The sequence below is a fragment of the Larus michahellis genome, chromosome 14 (genome assembly GCF_964199755.1).
Source record: "Larus michahellis chromosome 14, bLarMic1.1, whole genome shotgun sequence".
Taxonomy (NCBI): Eukaryota; Metazoa; Chordata; class Aves; order Charadriiformes; family Laridae; genus Larus; species Larus michahellis.
This window is the reverse complement of record NC_133909.1, coordinates 2,650,794-2,669,063: the sequence shown is the minus strand read 5'-3', so window position 1 is coordinate 2,669,063 and position 18,270 is coordinate 2,650,794. Positions and strand designations below refer to the sequence as shown.

The window sequence follows — 18,270 nt, the reverse complement described above, 5'->3', positions numbered from 1 at the left end:
AATCTAAAATCCTACAACAGATTATTCATGCAATTACCCCACAATAACACACAGGCTACACCATCACTAGCCATGGGAAAACGAAAAAGCTTAATTCCTGTCCAGTGCCCTCTTTCCCGTTAGACCTACACGCAGAGTTCATGCACTCTCCATCTGCAAGGCAATCCACCTAATCCAGCCAGAGCTTCCTCTGGAATCTACTCTTTCTAATTTGAAAAATTATGTATTAATCCCTGTGATTGTCCAGAGCCTTCCAGATGGGAAAGGGGACTGGACTAACATCCTGCTGCCTCACAGAGAAAACAGGACCCCTGAACAGTACGTGTGGTAACAGAGGCGGTCTGGATTGACTGAATTACTGCCCACCCTTTACCCACCACTGCTACTCCGCATTGACGCGGAAATATCAGTCACTGTAATTCCAAACATCTTCAGTGCTCTACTGCAGGCACCCACTGCAGAGCGCAAACCCCCACCTCCCCAAAAGCAGTATCTAAGCTTCACTGTCCTTCTTTTCCATGCGATTTACTCATTATACTATTTAAATGCAGCTGACGCTACCCCAGGATTTACTTCAAGTCCACTGACAAGCACCTGGTCTGAAACTGTTTCTTAACAAGCTGAACATACTGCTAAACAACTAGACACATTTTCTACGAATTGTACCTTTTGGGGAAGGAAAACTATTCTCTGATCCTTTTCCAACGGGCGTAGCTGGCAAGGAGAGAGATGCCTGGACAGCCGAATCCATCTTCTCGCAGTCTAGAGTTGGAGAGCTGGGCGCTGACTTTCGGGTCACTTCTTGTTGCCTCTCCCGTACGGCTAGCTCTTGCCGTAAGTCTGAGGGTTGAAAGAAGAAAAAAAACCCCACGTATCGGTGACTGATTTCTCAAAGAAACACACTCTCTCTATTCATTTGGGAGGGAGCAGGAGGAGACACTTCGCAACAACACCTTTAATTGCCTGCTGTTGGCTTTCTCCAGCAGCGAGGACCCCCACCTCAGAGCAGGCACAGCGCCATACCAGCACCTCCGTTACAGCAAACGGAGCCCTCCCCCGACCAGAGCCCTGCGTGGCCCCAGCCAGCACAGCAGGTGACCCATGCTACAGACATGGAAAAATATGGAGGCAGAGTCCCGTGGAAAGCGTGTTACAGAAACTGCAGCTGGACACAAATGCCTGCTGAATAACCTTCAGCCCCCGCTCAAACAGAGGTTGGGAAAAGGGAGGAACGACCAATTCTCGCATTTCTGATTCCCCACGTTATTCTTCCAGTTAATAATCCACAGGACTCCACGCTAGCCAAAGACAAAGAGTTGTATCCTGTTTCTTGATGCCTCGACAAATAAAAGAGCAGACAGGAGAGGGCCAGGTATTCCAAACGCCAGGGAAAGAGACCTGAGATTCGGAAACCCGTGTTTTATTCTCACCTCCTCTTATTCTCTTAACTACTACCTTGCCCCCTCCCATTTCCACACACATTTGCTGTAAAGGGCATCCAGCACAGCTCAGCAATGAATCTATAAAATCCTTTGAAAGGGACTAGATGCAAATAAACAATACATTACAAGAGGGTTGTTCCTTTTTGGGTAGAGCAACTTAACCTTTTACAGACCTCTTATTCCTTGTCTCAATCTGGTACAATGTGCAAAAGAAAATTAATTGTACATTATAGCTTTTAAATTACCATAAATATTTAGAACTGATCTTAAGTAAAACAGCACAGCTGAAATGAAAATCTGTTTGGGCTCCCAGAAGAGGAATCGTGGCTCTTCAATCCGAAATGTTAAATTGGAGTTTTATACCGTATCAGTCCTCTTAGGAGCTAGTGTTTGTGCTTGCTGTCAGGGGGAGTAACATGTAGCTTTGCTACCCTAGCAGATGCTAAGAATTTCCAAACGCCCCATCTAAAACAAGATGTCTTTTTTACCGATTATTCCAGTGTTCAAGACCAGTCCCTAGGTTTTCCTGGGTTTTCCAGTATTATTGCCCTAACCCCAAATTATAACAGATGTATTTCCTCAGAAAATACTTAATCTCCCTTTGCACAGTCATTATAAAAATCCTGTCCTTCCAATAGAGGCCTTCAATTTGTGGGGCACAGACTTGGTTCAAAGGGGTTGACAAAGGTGAACAACAAGAGAAAACCCCAGCCTGCTGTCAAGTGTGTTGTCTTACACTCAGATCTAGGCCGTAACTGAGGAATTATTTTAGAAAGCTTCACTTGGAAGACAAAGTTGAAAACCACTAATCTCTAAACTACATTAATGGCAGGCAGCGGCTTAGGAGCAGATCATCCCCACTATTAGAGAAATCAGTTTCCACCAACCATTAAAAAAAATGCTTCCACAGCATCCTCGATGTGAAATCCATTGGGGAACTCCCAATTTCTAATCATACCCCAGAACGCTATCCCAAACATCTCTGATCCCAAAGGTCTAACCAGGTCTAAGCTCCGAATATCTTAAGTAAACCAGGCAGTTTCCAAGAGGTTTAGAAGGAACACAGGAAACCAGATTTTTAAAGTTACTTAACCGTTTATCATCTCTTCCGCTATCATTTCCCGTGCTTTCCCTTCCTACAAAAGGCACAAAACCACAGCACGTGGTAACTTTTGGAGCACACTTCCTCAACTCTGTTACATGTGTGGAAGACAGTATTTTTGTACTCATCTGGGTTAAAAATCCTGAATGAATCTGGTATTAGTTTTGCCCTGCATGAGGTAATTTTTCCTCTTAGCTACACTGGGCATACAAAGAATAGAGAACATACTGTTAGCGATACCTAACGCTTACATTACACATCCAGTTCAAGTCTCATTATGTGAGGCTTTCTATAAACATGAGCTTTGGTTGCTACACGTCTCTGTTAGCAAGCCAAAAACGTACCAAGACACAGAACTAATCAAGCAAGCCATACCTCTCGCTTCATCCTTTAATCTCTGTACAGAAACTAGCAACGATTCCTTGTCATCCAGTTCACTTTCTAAAAAGGCATTTCTCTCAATAGCCTGGTTCAGCCTTTGTTCAAAGTCTTCCAATGAAACTATTGTTGCCCTAGAAACAAAATCCAGAATATTAGGTTCTTCAGCTCAGCTAACATAAAAGCGTATTCAAAAACATAATGGAGGAAAAATGTTAGCAAGGTCTATATTCAAGTTAGTCATTTGAAAGCTATGGAAATGCTTCTTAGGAAAGACTAATAAGCTCCAAAGAAACAGGGCAACAAGATGAAAAGAACATGATAGCATCTGGCTCTCGGATATGTACCAAAGAGCTGGGAAAGAGCCGATCCAGCATACCCACCTCCATTTCTCCCAAGCCATGCTCCAAAGCCATATATTTAATCAGTGCATTAGCTCAGGTGATGCTGTACTCTCCCGAGCTCGGGACAGGCAGCAGCCCAGCAAGTGCGGAAAGCACTTGGGATATTACCTAAGACCCAATTCGTTCCATGATTTCAGTGGGATAACTCATGTGTGTCAAAAGTTAGTCATGAGGTTAACAGCCTTGTGGAAACAGGGCCTCAGCTCTCAGATCTTTCTGCCAGATAGCCAGAGGCTCATTCCTGGTCCCACTGAATCAATGGCAGAATTCCCATTCAGCGAAACGGAAGCATGACCTACTCCTAAACTGGGCGTTTCTAACAGCAGCCTGTTCATTTTGTGCGCTTATACGGGACACATTTGTTCCCCACAGTCATTAAGCTGTTATGCAAGGGAAGAAGAGACTCCTTTGGCCTGTTTTATTTAAAAGGGACTATGTAAAGCATTAGCTGCTTACTTCAAAGGGGCTTTGAGCCACAAAGATCACAAATATAAGAGTCACCTAGCTGGTAGTATCGAAAGCAGCACTCTGGCCTAGCTTGCTTTGACCCTGCTTGTTTCTCACAAGAACACGAAGCCCTTTGGTCCCCCTGCCTGTCTTGCTGCAGCGTAACGCTACCAGCTGACGGAGGTGAACTCCAAGGGTAAACTGCACTCTTTAAAGAATCAAGGGTCTTGAGAGCTGTTTGGGTTTCTTTCAGTGTGCATTATTTTCCCTTTTAAAGAAAAATAAGATGATCAGAGTAGCAAAGAGAACTTTAAGAAAGGTTTGCAGCCTTCACCTCTTTGCACGTTCCAAGTCGTCGTTGGCCTGTTCCAGCTCCCTCACGTACTTATGCAGCTGATCTTTAACGGCCCGCGTCTGGCTCAGGTCATCCTCTAACAACGACACTTGCTTGTAACTTTGTGCATACTGGTGCTCCAGTTTCTCCTGGAAGAAAGAAGCAGCGAGATAAATATCAGTCGCATACGCTCTCCAAGTCATCAGTAGTAAAACGGGACACAGAAAGTCACATACTCGCTGCACTCTGCTGACGTGGGATTGCTGGTAATAAGAGAGCAAAAGCTGAGAGGTAGAAGGAACAGGCTCTGGACATCAGAGCTGGACACAGTATATAAAAAAAAAAAAAAAAAAAAATCACAAATGCTGCATTGTGCAGAGACATCTCGCCATGACACAGCTGGCTGCTCAGAGACGCATCCCTGCATCTGTTCCCAACAGCCTGCACTGCCAGCTGCTCTGAGGCCTCAAACATTTAGGAAGCCAGAGAGAAGTCTAGCTGCACAGCCTCCCCTTCAGTGCCTCTCCCTTGACAATAGCCACGCTGTTTCCAGAACTCGTCTGACATCTCCATTAGCAGAAGCGAGAGCCACTGAATCTGTTACAAAACCTCCAGGTCCGCAAGCTCATCTTTGAAAGACTGGAAGAATTCATTCCCAAACACACTCTCACCAGCTCTGAGGGTACAGACAGGGGCTCACAGAAAAACTACTGACCTTATAAAACACGTACTGACCTGACAGATATAGCTGGGACTGGATACGCGAACAAGTAATTCCATAAACTCTATTTCCACTCGGTAAGTTTCCAACCTTTGCCTTCGCTAAAATAACCTAAAACTACCAAAAATTATGCTTTTCCAAGATTCCAAAAGAGGCAAGGACTTATTAACATAGAGTCATCAATTAAAAGTCACGTTCTGCACATGCAGATCCTTATGCAATTCCTGTTGCCACAGATACGGCCGTTAAGGAAGACTGAAGAGATTTTCTCTGAAAGACAGGCACAAATCTTCAGCTCTCTTTGAGGTCTCATAAAAATCAAGGAGACCTTCTGAGCAACAAAACTAGTACGCAAAGAACGATGATAACACAGTGTTCTGAAAAAACATGCTTGTGTTGTCCACCCTGTTGCTATGCTGACGTTGCCCATGTAACTAATAAAGCTACTACTTGGCAAAGCCCAGAGAATTCAAACAAACGAGCACAAACTCCATGACAAGCGTTTCATGATGTGAACCAGAAAAATTCTGCCAGAAATTTCTGTGGTAAGTTGCTGGCCTTATTTGGAGTACATGCCATACTCAAGTCTGGATCTTAAACAGACAACTCCTTTACTTCATTTGGATATTCAGTGACCAAGAACAGACCAGACAATCTAAAATGAGATCCAAAACGTACCTGTAAGAAGAGTCAATGCTATTACAGAATAGACCTACCTTTAATGTTTCTACTTCATACTTCAGCCTTTGGTTATCTGCTTGCAAATCTCTATTCCTCTGCTCAGCTTGCACTAACTGTGCCTCCAACTCAGCTTCTAATTCTCTGCTTCCCTCCTGAAATTCAGCCAGCTCTTCGCGAGCTTCCTGGAAGCTGTAAAGAGAGGATTTAATCAGTTGAAAATTCATCCATCTCCCAAGTTAAAACCCACAGCTCTTTTAAAATAATAAGCTGAAAAAACAAGAGTTTTGCAGTGCTCAAGTGTCACCCACAAACCTCTACGGGGAAAAAAGGGGAAATAGAGAAATTACATCATTAAGCTTAGCTATAAAAGGAAATTAATTCTCTTACATCAAACAGCTACATTAAATGCATGTGTGAATACAAATTTGTATCAAAGCTATTTACAGGATTCATGGGAGTCTGACAACCACTTTATTCTCCATTAGAATTTCACTGCTAGGAGGACAGAGTCAATGAATTTAATAAACATTTAACATGGTTTTGGTCAAAAACTGTAAGAGAGAACAAAGGCTTCTGGATCTCTGCACTACCTGGAAATTTAAGGTTCTTGAAAAGCGTGAAGGTTTGAATCTTAGGGTGATTGAGCACTGCGGCAGGAAGCCAGCACATACCAACCTTATATTACTGAAAGTTATTAAATACTAGAAGTAGCCACTCCACATACTTTGCTTATTAAATTTGCATCTGTAGCATATGTAATAGCTCAGCTCTTAGCAAGCAGCAGAGAAAACTAACAAGGTTTTAGGAAACAACATATATCCACTGGTGTCCAAGAGACCGAATTTTCTGACACCTCAAACCAGCTTAACTTTTTGTCACGTGAACAGGCCCCTCCACATGCCCACCCCCCTGCCCCAGAAAAACACCAAAACCAACCAAACAAGCAACTTGCAGCTTGAGCTCTTTGGTCTTGAGAGAGATTTAAATGGCTTCATCTTGATTGCACATGACTAATACTGAATGCAAGGAAAGCTTTCCAAAGAAAGTCAACTGGGAGCCTCCAATGCCCCCCACTCCAGAAAACCCCCAAACAAACCTCACCCACACAAGAAGCACAGCATTACTCAAGACAACAACTTTCTTGTCATTTTTGGTAACCAAAAAGCCCTGTGCCCCCTAGAAGATGCAAACCACTGGTATGGGCTGGACCATGAGGTACAATACACTTCAATAAATTGCAGCAGACACCAAATCAGCCACTTTTCATACCAGTACTTCAACTACAAGAACCTACAGGGATGTAATGATACATGGCAAGCCCAAAGGCACCTTCTTAGGATAAAACATCAAGATACTACTTAAGGCAGCACTTTAATTATACAAAGATGCACATGATCGCAAAAGAGCTCTGCTCTTGCTTAAACATGCTCGAAACATAGCCTGGAGATCATGGCACAGTAACGCTGTGCAAGAAACACTCAGCTCCCACAAGGCTGGAAATTTTAAAGCTCGATTTAAAGCTGGAAATGCAAAAATTCTTTCTAAAACGTCTACTACCCATCTTGATGTAGCCTTGCAGAGAAACAGATTAAACAATGTTCTGGTCACTAAGAACCAAATCCAGGCTGCAAATCTACATCAGTACCTTTGTTTGTATTTCAAGGAAAGCTCTTTCCAATACGCAGTTTCCTCCTTTGGACTCGAAAAAGTTGGGATTTCTTCACTGTCCATGATCAATACGACCTGCAGGACACAAACAGAAGAATACACTTAGGATAAACAGACAGGCAGACCGCCCCCGAAACTGCTGCTAAGCACTGGGCTTCATCGCCACAGCCTTTCTGACAGCGGCACCCAGACTTGGCACCCGCCAGCGGGATGTTAACGATCCCTAATGAGCATCATTCAGCACAGAGACCTGCCGCAACAAGCAACATCATTTTATCCAGCTTCTGGAAACGTTCGTGCAGCAGCCTGAAATGAGACAAGAAATTTTGTCTGCATTTTGTACCTGCCACCGAAACAGTAGTTAATGCCACAAGCCCACTTAGGATCAGAGTTGGTAAAGATATTGAAATTTACAGCTATCACAGTTTCCACTTTCCTTTGTAAAATGTTCTTAAAGAGATGTTTGTGTTGCCAACACAGTGATGTACAATACGACTCCTGTTAGAGTTGCAAAGGCATGTAATGAACAAGGACAAACACTCTGAGGTCAACCACTAACACGCTGTGGAGACTAAAATTCAATTTACGCTGCCTGTGTTGAATCCTAGCTAACTCCTGCTTTCCTGTAAAACATGCAGGTAGCAGAAGTTATCCACGTATTGTTGCTCCCTCTGTCCTCTCAAACAGACACAAGACAGATCAGCCTCTCGTAAAATTCCACGGTCACGTCATACAACAGTGCTTCCAGCCTGGAGGTGTGCAGAGGACCAGCTTCCCACGCCAAGGGGAACCACGCTCTTTGGATGAGGACCTCCTTTCTTCACCTGTGTGGACCACTGGATGCCATCTGCATTGCTGCTCGGCTCTTGGCCAGTGTAAGAAAAACAACCCAACATGTACTTTTTATACCGCTGCTCAGTAACAGAGGAATACACAGCCCAGGGAGACACAAGACATTCGAGGCCTCACCACACACCAGCTCTCAGAAGCTGATGAAGATGAAGAGGTGGTCGTGGTCCTGCAGGACCAGGAGCAGTGTTCAGATAGGCATGGTTCCTGACCACAGCCAGGAGATGTATCATGTACCATTCTCTCTCCACGCAATGCCCCGACCCCCTCACTCGCAGGCATTTCCCCCCCCCCTCCCCCCCCAAAAGCCAAGACTCAAATTCTGTTATTAACATCCAGAAAAGAATAAGCTGAAACCAAACTCTTCTGTTTAAAGCAGAGGCTTTAAACAACGCTTGCATCAAGCTCATCAATCAGAAATAGCTGACCTAGAAGCCCTGACTTTCACACTCTAACAGGCATCAACAGCCAACACTGTCCCTTCAGGCCTAAAATTGTCACACTAATATGTCCTGCATCTCAGTGACCCACATTTTAGACACCTAGAAGTAGGACAAAACAATCCCATGCTTTCATCAGAGTGCAGACAGGCTCATTTCAGAGACTGGCACTTATCTCACAAATGAAGTGCGGCAGAACTGGCACATTTGTTCTTCAGCTGAGACTGCAGCTGCCATAGTCCAAGGGTACGAGATCAAATTTATCCCGAGGGTGCTCAAACCCACCCCAACTCTTGCATTGTGTTTATTTAACTTTGCAGCTTTATTATAGAAGCAAATTTGTCATGAATCAGGGCTCCACGCTGCCCGAGAGAACGGATGGTGTTTCATTTTCTGCATGGCCCTGTACTGGGAAAATAAAACATACCTGTGGAGCCATTGTAATTCCCCCAGCACATATATTTTCAGTCCTGCTGTATCTCTTTGGATAACTATTTCTTTGGGTGTACTTGCTTCAGTAGTTGTACCTGTTACCAAGGCTGCTTCATCACAGCATAGGGACAAATCCCAAATCCTATGCAAAAGACTGTTTACAGTGGAGGTAGAGCCCATGACTCACCTCCCAAACTGTCGTGGTTTCGCAGGCGGGTGCACTAAGGCAAGCAGACACCTGCTGCGGCTCCGGCACGCGTCAGGCAGCTCCTGAACCGCGATTCAGATGGCCAGGAAGAGGAAGAGGTGAACAGCTTGGCTCGGCTACCGCTGCGTGCCGTTCATAACATCAGCCCCACACCCACCTTACTGAAACTGCTGCCATAAAAGCCTTCCGACCTTTCCCTCCAAGGCACTCGGCTTTAAACTGGCACACTCCGAGGGGTTTAGATCAGCAAGAAGCACACTTTCCCCGCAATAAATGAGGCGTAGCACAGAACAGGGTCAGCTCTCACAGCTCCAGAGGAGCTGATCTCAAAAGGTAAACAGCCAGGAAGCCACCCGTCAGCAAAATTCAGGATGCATTTAGAGAAAACTTTGTAGAAGGAAGCATCTTACATCATTTCCTAGAAGTAGCCAAGATAAGGTACGCCCAGGCCCACGACTCCTTCCTGTCTGCTCTCCCAGGGCACACCCTCGGAAACAAACACCCCAGGAATCCCTGCACACAGGGGTCTGCAGAGGAGGAGGGTGCCTGGGACCACAAGTACTTACAGAGTCACCAGCTGTCCGTGCAGGAGATTTTTATTTTTCTTTTTCCCCATTCCCTTGTCAAAAGGCCCTTTCCTTTGAGACACCAGAGGGAGGACATTCAGCACTGTGGTACTTCAAGCCCCTGGGCAGTAACTCTTCCTTCCCAATCCCGCCCTGCGGGAGCAAGCTGACCTTTTCCAAGTCTGCCATCCCTTTCCTGCCTTGGTTAAGCAGGTGATAATTCATGATCGCCCATGCCACATGTCTTCCATCATGCCTAGCGCTATCAGCATGGATTTTTGATCTAACTGCACCGTATGAACAGCTACATCGGATATGAATGCCAGCGTGCAATACTAAGCTCCAACATGCGTATCCTAGTTTTTGTACACAGTTACATCACTCGTCTTCCCTCGCATGCATGGGGGACAAGAGAAAAGAGATAATAGCACATATACACACTCTGCAAATAAGGTGGTTCAGGGACGAAATACTGGTCTGAGAGCTGGGAGATGCAGACAGTTTCCAAATCTGCCACTACTACATATACAGCCACGAGTAAATCACTTCACTTCTGCCAACCTTTGCCCGTTCCCTCTATTTAAGGCGTAGAAACAGAGGCCTGTCTAAGCACACGTACATGCTTGGCAGAAAGCGACCCCTAGGCATTATCAGAACATAACTAGACAATTTCAAACATCTCATGTGTGGGAGAGCGGATGCCCACAGAATACCAAGAGTTTAACAAAAACTGCTTTGCTTCAGCCTGTTGTCCGGGCATTATGTGAGGAGCTGAGAACCAGCACAGCGAGCCCTTCCTATTCACGGGCTTCTTTGCATACGTGGCACTTGCAGAATCAAGCCTTTGACAAACAACACTGAGGCTTTCAGGATACAGACAAGACAATGCAGCAGCGTCTTCCAGGGAAAATGAGAGCAGGCTTATGCGGCTGCCCACTCGGAATTCATTACAACAGAGCTTAGCATTCACACAGCACCCTGGGAAAAACTCGGCTACGCGGGCATAACTCCAGGATCCGAAGCAGCTGTCAAACAAGAACGATGCTCAAAACGCGGTGGCTCCTTTCAAGCCCCCCCTTACACAGTCAGCAGGACAGAATAACTCTCCACTGTTAAAATGAAACAGCTTTTCCACGCTGTGATTACTCAAAAAAACTGCAGCTTGTAAATTAAGAACTCCTCTAAATCCAGGGGGTTTTGTACAGGACAAATCTGGTTTCCCACCTCCAAAAGCATCCTTACAAGTGAGATGCTCAGTATCCTCCGGACATTACAAGGGCCAACAGCTGAATCTAACATGTAGTAGAAGTAATTAAACTAACATGCAGACAGAATTTTTCAAGTACCTTAAAGAACCTTGCATTCAAGGCCGAACTGAAATCTTTATGGAGCCTCCTTTCAGCTAAGTCATGAAAACACAAACACAGCTTGAAGTGTAACACAGTACCCTAAAAAAGCTTCCTGGGCTCACCATGTGGCTGGAGGCTGCTGCAAGGGTTTGGATCACATATCAGACCAAAACACTAAGCTTGAAATATAACACGGTGCTTTGACCCCTACCCATCCCTTCCCACAGTCAGGAATCCACTCCTCCCCACTCTCAAAGTCAACTCAATTCACTGACACATTGTGGGAAGGATGAGCTACAGACGCGCGTCCCAAATGATTCCGAGTACTGCTCGGAGGCAGCTGCAATTCAACCAGGATGTATCTCAGCATCTCAAGTGGGTGGATAAACCATTCTTCCTGATTTTAACCAACCTGCATTCTCCCATTTAAAACTAGCTTCTAAATATTTGCTGTATAAATGGAAAGAATATTGTTTAATGTTCAGTAACAGATCACTTTTCTGCACATAGGCCACCGGCTTTCTTCCCCACAGTCCTGTTTGCCCAGTGTTTTCAGACAGCAAACACAAAGACTTAAGCAGAGGCAAACGAAGGCCACTCGAGTGCAACAAGCCACAGTGCCAAGACTCCCCCATCCACACTTTGCTGCCCCCCCACCGAAGGCAATGCAAATGTCTGCTGACCTTTGGAATTAAACAAGTAACCACCTAAAATAGGACTTGATAAAGAAATTCTGCCAAGCTCACATCTGGCCTGCAGCTCTTGAGATAATGACCCATTCTGGCTATCACAGGCCCCAAAACTGCCAAGTGCCACGTAATTGCCGCAGTCATCCCCTTCTCGCAGGGGACAACTCTGCCGCTGAGTGCTGGCACCGTCCAGAGCTGCCACGAAGAGCAGGAAGGATCATCAGCAACCAGGTCTTCTTCCTTTTCCCATTTTATGCTGATTCACAGACAGAAATGCAGAAGAAATCTTGTTTCCACCATTCTTCACGTTCTCAAACCACGAGAACCAACAGGTAAGCCCCCAAGCTCCTGAAGCTCTGGATTTTTTCCCCAAATCCAATCAGGATTCAATGCAAAGGAACCTGAGTGCTCCAGCCAAAAACCAACGTGAATTTGCATTGTCTTTCACTTATTAGAATATGGAAAACAAACAAACAAAAGCCCTGGATTAGATTTCACCAATCAATTTGTGCTTCTTTTTCTCATCCTGAAACAGGAGCTGGAGGCATTTTCATACGCGTTTTGGAAGGCTGCCTGCATCCATCACCGCTTCGGAAAGTGAACCTCTGTCTTTTCCTGCAATACTATTTTTGAACTGAATGTTCTCTGGTGAACCACAACAAATGACTCCTTGCCTCTTACAACAGCAGCATATGAGCTTTCATGAAAAAAAGAGTCACAGAGCACAGCGTCAGCACAACACTCCTTCCTCTGCCGTAACAATAAATCCTGCATTTCCAATTTGGACAGCACAGGAGGCAGAAAATAACCAAACCAGGTTCAGGCTAAAAGCCTTTAAGATAACCAAACACCATGCAGTAAAGCCTTGTTATCTCAACAGCCTCTCGTGCCTCTTGAGCCTTGGTAATCAAATAAACCAGGTATGCTTTACACCACATGCCCAAGGCCCCCACACCTTGTGAATATATGATATCCAGTGGGGCAAAAAACCTCTTGATGCCAGTGCTGGGACGCAAACCTTTGGAACCAGAAGGAAGGTACTGACACAAGAAGACTCTTTTCAGGAATCAAGCTACAACTACCAAAAACATCGGAATTCAGTATTAAAAAACATTTTTCCCTTTTACAAACACGGGAAGTTTAAGATATCTGGCCTCTATTTGTTCCTATGTAACACCACGCCTTAAAAAGGAAAATCTGAAGAGGTTGGTGCTCCTGATACAGGTTCAGTATCTGCAGAGATGAAGGAGAGGCCCCTGAAGTCAGCCATGTCCCAGAATAACCTGGGCCCGGCCACGAGAACAGTTTGCTCCCATCTCCACACCCGGGAAGCCCAGAGGGACGAATCCATGCAGAACAGAAAGGTGTGGAGTAAACAGCAAACCAAAAAGGAAATTAAGGCTGTGAAAAAGAGATGCTTCTCCCTGCCTCAGCCTCCGCTCTCTGCAAAGCCACCTCTTCGGAAAGTCGGTGAGATATAGTGAGCACCAGGAGCACTGATGCTGACTCTACACCTGAAGCTGACAGCTGGCACCAGCCGCCACATGCCTGCACACCCCCACCCACCTCTAGAGGTTGTCCACCCAACCTGCATCTTCCCAAACTCCCAGCTGCCTAGTGTCTCTTAAACCTTTAAAAATTACAGAGCATCCTACCCAGAAGCAACCACTTTACCTGAGAGCTTACGACACACACAGCAAAAAGCCTGTGACAAATGACAGCATGCAGGTCCCCTGGGCCTCCCTATTATCTCAGCAATTAAAACCATCCCGATGACGACATTCCCTGGAAAGGTGGTGGCCAGAGGGCTAAGATGCTTCTGAATGCTGCAGAATGACAAGTGACTTAGCACAGGTTTCCTCCAAGAGGAGTGAATTCTATTGCTTTTTAAATCTCTGAAGTTCTACCAGCACCAGGGAGGGGAAAATGTTTTTCAAAAATACTACCCAAAAGCTAGTCACAGGCCAGCCATCAACACTGAGGGCCTTAGGTCTCTTCAGTAAGCACTTAACAAGATGAGAGTTAAAAATAAATCCCCAAGCTCTACGTTGATCAGGAGAGTGAAGCAGCACAATCTGCTACCGAGCTGTATTGACAGAAGAGCCCTCCAGGGACACAACTGCATCAAGAAAAATATGCTTTGATGGGTAAGCCTCATTTTGCCCATGGACGAGTGCAGGACAGAAGTAAAAAGACAGTTAGTTTCCTTGAACACGCTTCACAGTTTATCTTAATTATGTTTGTGGTGTCACAAACATCAAGAAGGACTGCAAAAAGACCATTTCCTTTCTGTAGTCTGACTTCTGCTTCTCAAACGTAACTGTAGTAGACTGAGGGAATAAATAGTACAGAGTCAGGGCGGAAAAAAAAAAAAAGGAAAAAGAAGAAAAAAAAATAAAAAAGAGGGCTTTACTCCGAAGAGGGGGGAAGAAAATTAAATCACTATGCCCCTGAACACATACCTTTACCTTTACCTTTATAACTCCCAATGGCATGCAGGATCAAATCTTCACATGTGCAAACCAAAAGGAGGATGCCTGAGGTCTGGCTCCATGTATACAACATAAACACACAGCCCAGCCGGGTCTGTGCCTGAAAGCAAGACAGAAGAACTCTTCCAGGGCAAACCTAATGCTAGTAATCCAAAAAAACACACTACTTACCCACACTTGTCATATCCTGAACAACCGCAGCTAACTGGCACCATCAACCAGCATGCTTGTGCAGTCACATTGCTGACAGATCAAATTTAAATATAAGTAAAAAAAAAATATAAAAGCCTCCTAGTCACTTTCCTACCCGAGGACAGCTCCTTCCTCTTAGTCACCAATACCTCCAACAAAACACTGACCTTGACAAGGCCACCTACCCTCTGTGGTGTCCAGGAATTGTTCGGGGGGGGGAGGGGGGGGGAGGGCGGAACCAACAAAAAAATCCCAACAAACAAAAAACACAAAAAAAACCCCAAGAACCCTTCTTCTGTGGTTTCACATATTTAACCACCCCTCAGTGCAATAAACGCCAAAGGCTCCCAGAAGTGCCCTCTGCCTCTTCTCCGCACTCATGAGCAAGCCAAGATAGTTTCAGAGGGAACAGGGCAGCCCTGAGTCACCGAATACTCCCAGCACAAACTGGTCGAGAGCCATAAAGCTGGGCTGCGAGTGGGCAAGGACAGCTCTCCTCACTAGGAAGGAGAGAGAAATGCGTTAATGGGAAGTCATTTAACTGGAAGTCTTAACTCTAGTAATGTATTTCCTCTTGTGTTGGATGTGTTCATCCTTTACGGCACGTCTGCTGCAATTTGGGTCAAACTCGTCCAACTGGGAGCACGAGACAGGGACTGTTCAAGTTTGGTCATGTTTATACGAAATACAACAGGACTTGCTAAGCTGGGAGGAAGGCATTAAAAAAAAAATCAGAGAAAAACCTTCACAGAATTACTGAAAAATATTTAATAGAGATGTACACTAAGCATCTGATCTACCAAGTATCCAAGTATCTTATGAGAATGGAGGCAAATCATACGCCCAGCATCCTGTCACTGCCTGGGGATGGATGACAGAAAAATAAACACCTTCTGGGACAAAGCCACCTACAAAAGAGGCACTGTGACTGTAAAGGGAGCAGCTGTGCTTCCCGATGACAACCAGGCAAGTCACCAAACTTACTCTGCCGCATGTTCCTGCACACACACACGGCCAAGTCCCTTTGCATCTGAAATCGCTCTGAGGAAGGACTGAAGTCAAAAGCCATTTGTCACCATCACAGCCATCCCGGCTGCCCTCCTCCCACAGGCAGAGCGGGGACGGACAGGGAGCGCAGCCCACCGCATTTAAGTGGAAAGCAAGGAGGACAGGAGTCCTCTCTATCAGGCATTGCATGAGGGAGGGATTGCCACAGCCCAGGGGAGGCCAGACCCAGGAGTGAGTCACCCCGCCGGCCTGCAGACCAGAGAACGCGCCAGGAATAGCTGCGGAGCTGGACGGGCTCCGTAGGCTGGGCGGTCTGGGCTTAACCCATCCAAATTCTGCAATTTCGCTCTGACCCTTGCCACACAAGTGCACCGCTGGGCACCCAGCCACCTTCCTTCCCTCCCCGCCAGCCGCCCTGACCCGGGCTTGCCACAACCCGCCGTGTTCGCAGGCCGAGGTCCCCGTTCGCAGGCCGAGGTCCGTCTCCGCGACGAGGCGTGACGAGGGGAAGCGAGGCGCGATGGTGCCATAACAAAACACTCTCCCTTCCGACGGGCCTGGCGACAGCAGGCACCCACAGCCCGGGCACCGCCAGCGCCCAGGAGGGGAGCAGGTAGCTCGGGGCACGGAACCCGAGGTGCGAAGGCAGGAGGGCAGCCCCAGGCCGGACACAGCTCCTTCCCACACGCTCGACTGAAAATACCTTTGAAAACGGGGCTTCTCCCCCGCAGGCCGCGGCTCCCGGGCAGGCACGACCGGCCCCGGCGGGAAGGGCTGCCCGCACCCCGCGGACCCCGGCCCAGGTCCCGCCGGCCCCTCAGGAGGCGGCGGGGGAGGAACAACACCGGGTCGCGTAGGGCGGAGGCCGGGGGGGGGCAGGGCCGAGCCGGGCCGGGCCGTGACAGCCACTCACTTTGACCAATGGGAGGCGGCGGGGCTCGCCGCCGGCCAACGGCGGGCGGGGGAGGGCGGGACCTGCCCCGTTGTCAGTTTGCAGCCAATCGGCGGAGGGGTGCGGGGCCCGCAGCCCCCGGCACCCCGAGGGGCGACCACCACCCCCCCCCCCTGCTCCCCTCCCCTCTTCTCCGCGCCCCCCACCGGGACCGGCCATCCCGGGCCGCCGCCGCCACCACTTACCGGGGCGCATCCTCTGCCACAGCCGCAGCACCACCCGCCGGCACCGGAGCTGCCTCATCCGGGTACACCGGGGGGCGGGGCCGCGCCGCTGATGCAACAGCGGGGCGGGGTCATCCCGGCGGGCCGTGCCCGTGATCACCGTTCCGGTGCGGCTCTCGGAGCCCACACCGGCCCGGCCCGTCCTTTCCGTCCGCTGCCGGGAAGCACCGCCCCGGCTGGCCGCTCCCGGGGCACGGCGCCGCCCGTCCAACCGCCGCTGCCCCATTTGGGAGCTGCCGCTTTCGGGAGCTGCCCCCTTCCCTGCCCCCCGCAGCTCCGTCCCGCCGGTGCCCCCGAGAGGGGCCGATCCGGGCACCGGCACCGCAGACCTGGGCCGCTGGACACGCGTCCCCGGGGGCGAGCGGCGGCGAGGGGGGGCGGGCTGGCACCGCACCCGCCGTCACCTGCTGCCTTGTCCCCCCCGCACGGCGTTTCTGTCCCAGAAGAGCCCGTGGACCAGGGACACTCACTGCGGGCAGGGGCTTTTTGAACCCCACCCCGCCCGGGGACCCCGCTGGCCCCGAGCCAAGCTTGGGGACAGCCGATGGCCTCCAAGACCGTCCCTGTCCACCCTGCTCTCCCCGTTCTTTGCTTCCCCGGCGCAGCGTTTCCCCACACCCATCGCCCTGCTTCACTGCCCTCCTGCCCTCCGCACATGCCCCCGCAGCCCCCCGGCGCCACCGGCCGAGACGTGCCCCACAGCCGACCTCCTGGCTCCCTTGCGTTGACCTAATACTTAAGCTTCGTTGGCATGCTTAATTTCCTGCTCTCTGTAATTAGCTGGCTGGCCTGTCATTAGCAGCAGGCGGTGCTGTTGGGGTGCCCTCGTGCTTCCCTTATTTTGGGCAGATGCTGCTGGCAGCGTGGCGAGGCGGTGGCCGAAACCGCAGCCGTGCCAGCTGCCCTCACCGGGACAGTCCACATCCTCCATGGGCACAGCGCCACCAAAGCCACCTCTGTCCCTGCATGCATCCCCATGGCCTCTCCTCTGCTGCGTCCCATCCACACGTGTGGGGTTATCCAAGGCTGATGCTCTGGTGTTTTCCCACCTTTTCCTGCTGCAGACAGAACAGGTGGTTATGGACAACCTAAGGATGGAGAGCACACACTGCTTGCCATCCAGCCAGGTGTCCAGCCGGCACCATGGATGGCCCGATGCCTGCACAGGACTTTCCAGGTCACCCTGCGTGACCTGGCTATTGCACAAGACCAGAAATGCTGCTGGGCAGCGTCAGTGCCGAGCCCGGGACGTGCGGCAGAGCGTGGCTCCAAGCTGCATGCTTCACCTGAATTAGAGGCTGTGAGAGGTGGGGAAGCCACAGCGTCCTGTGAGAAGTCATCCCAACAGCAAGTTGTCCTTGGAGCTGTCTCATCCCTTCTGGAAACAGAGCTTTTTCCAGTGTGTATTTGTGCACCTTGTGTATTCCCTGTGCATGGCCACACCCGGCTGATGCAGGTGATGTTCACAACCCTGGTCCACCCCATCCACCTCCCGCCTTCTTGTTTCAACGCACCCCCTCCTTGGCCCTCTCTGGAGGGCAGAGCAGGAGATCGAGGTGGCTGTGAAGAGCTGGCTGGGAGAACGTCTCCTTGCTGAACTTGGCAGGGGATGCTGAGAATAACAAGAAGGACTTCTACAGGCTTGTCAACCAGAAAAGGAAGGTTAAAGAAACACACACCCCACCCCCGATA

General features: G+C 48.6%; 1 protein-coding gene across 7 annotated transcripts in view; it reads right to left on the bottom strand.

Annotated features, from left to right (window-relative positions):
• Positions 1 to 16,794, bottom strand: part of NDEL1 (nudE neurodevelopment protein 1 like 1) — a 29,467-nt gene extending 12,673 nt beyond the window's left edge. For 2 of the 7 annotated variants that reach the window (XR_012589982.1, XM_074608180.1), the window contains exons 1-6: positions 16,540 to 16,794; positions 7,155 to 7,252; positions 5,545 to 5,698; positions 4,108 to 4,256; positions 2,920 to 3,056; positions 667 to 840 (exon numbers count right to left, since the gene is read on the bottom strand). Coding sequence is in view for 4 of the 7 variants with exons in the window: in XM_074608180.1 (XP_074464281.1) it covers positions 667 to 840; positions 2,920 to 3,056; positions 4,108 to 4,256; positions 5,545 to 5,698; positions 7,155 to 7,240 (700 nt within the window). In the remaining 3 variants the exon portion in view is untranslated. Of the gene's footprint in view, positions 1 to 666; positions 841 to 2,919; positions 3,057 to 4,107; positions 4,257 to 5,544; positions 5,699 to 7,154; positions 7,253 to 16,105; positions 16,271 to 16,539 lie in introns of those variants that run through there. The other 5 variants (XR_012589984.1, XM_074608183.1, XR_012589983.1 and 2 more) reach the window with 4 other exon arrangements.
• Positions 16,795 to 18,270: the final 1,476 nt, after the last annotated feature.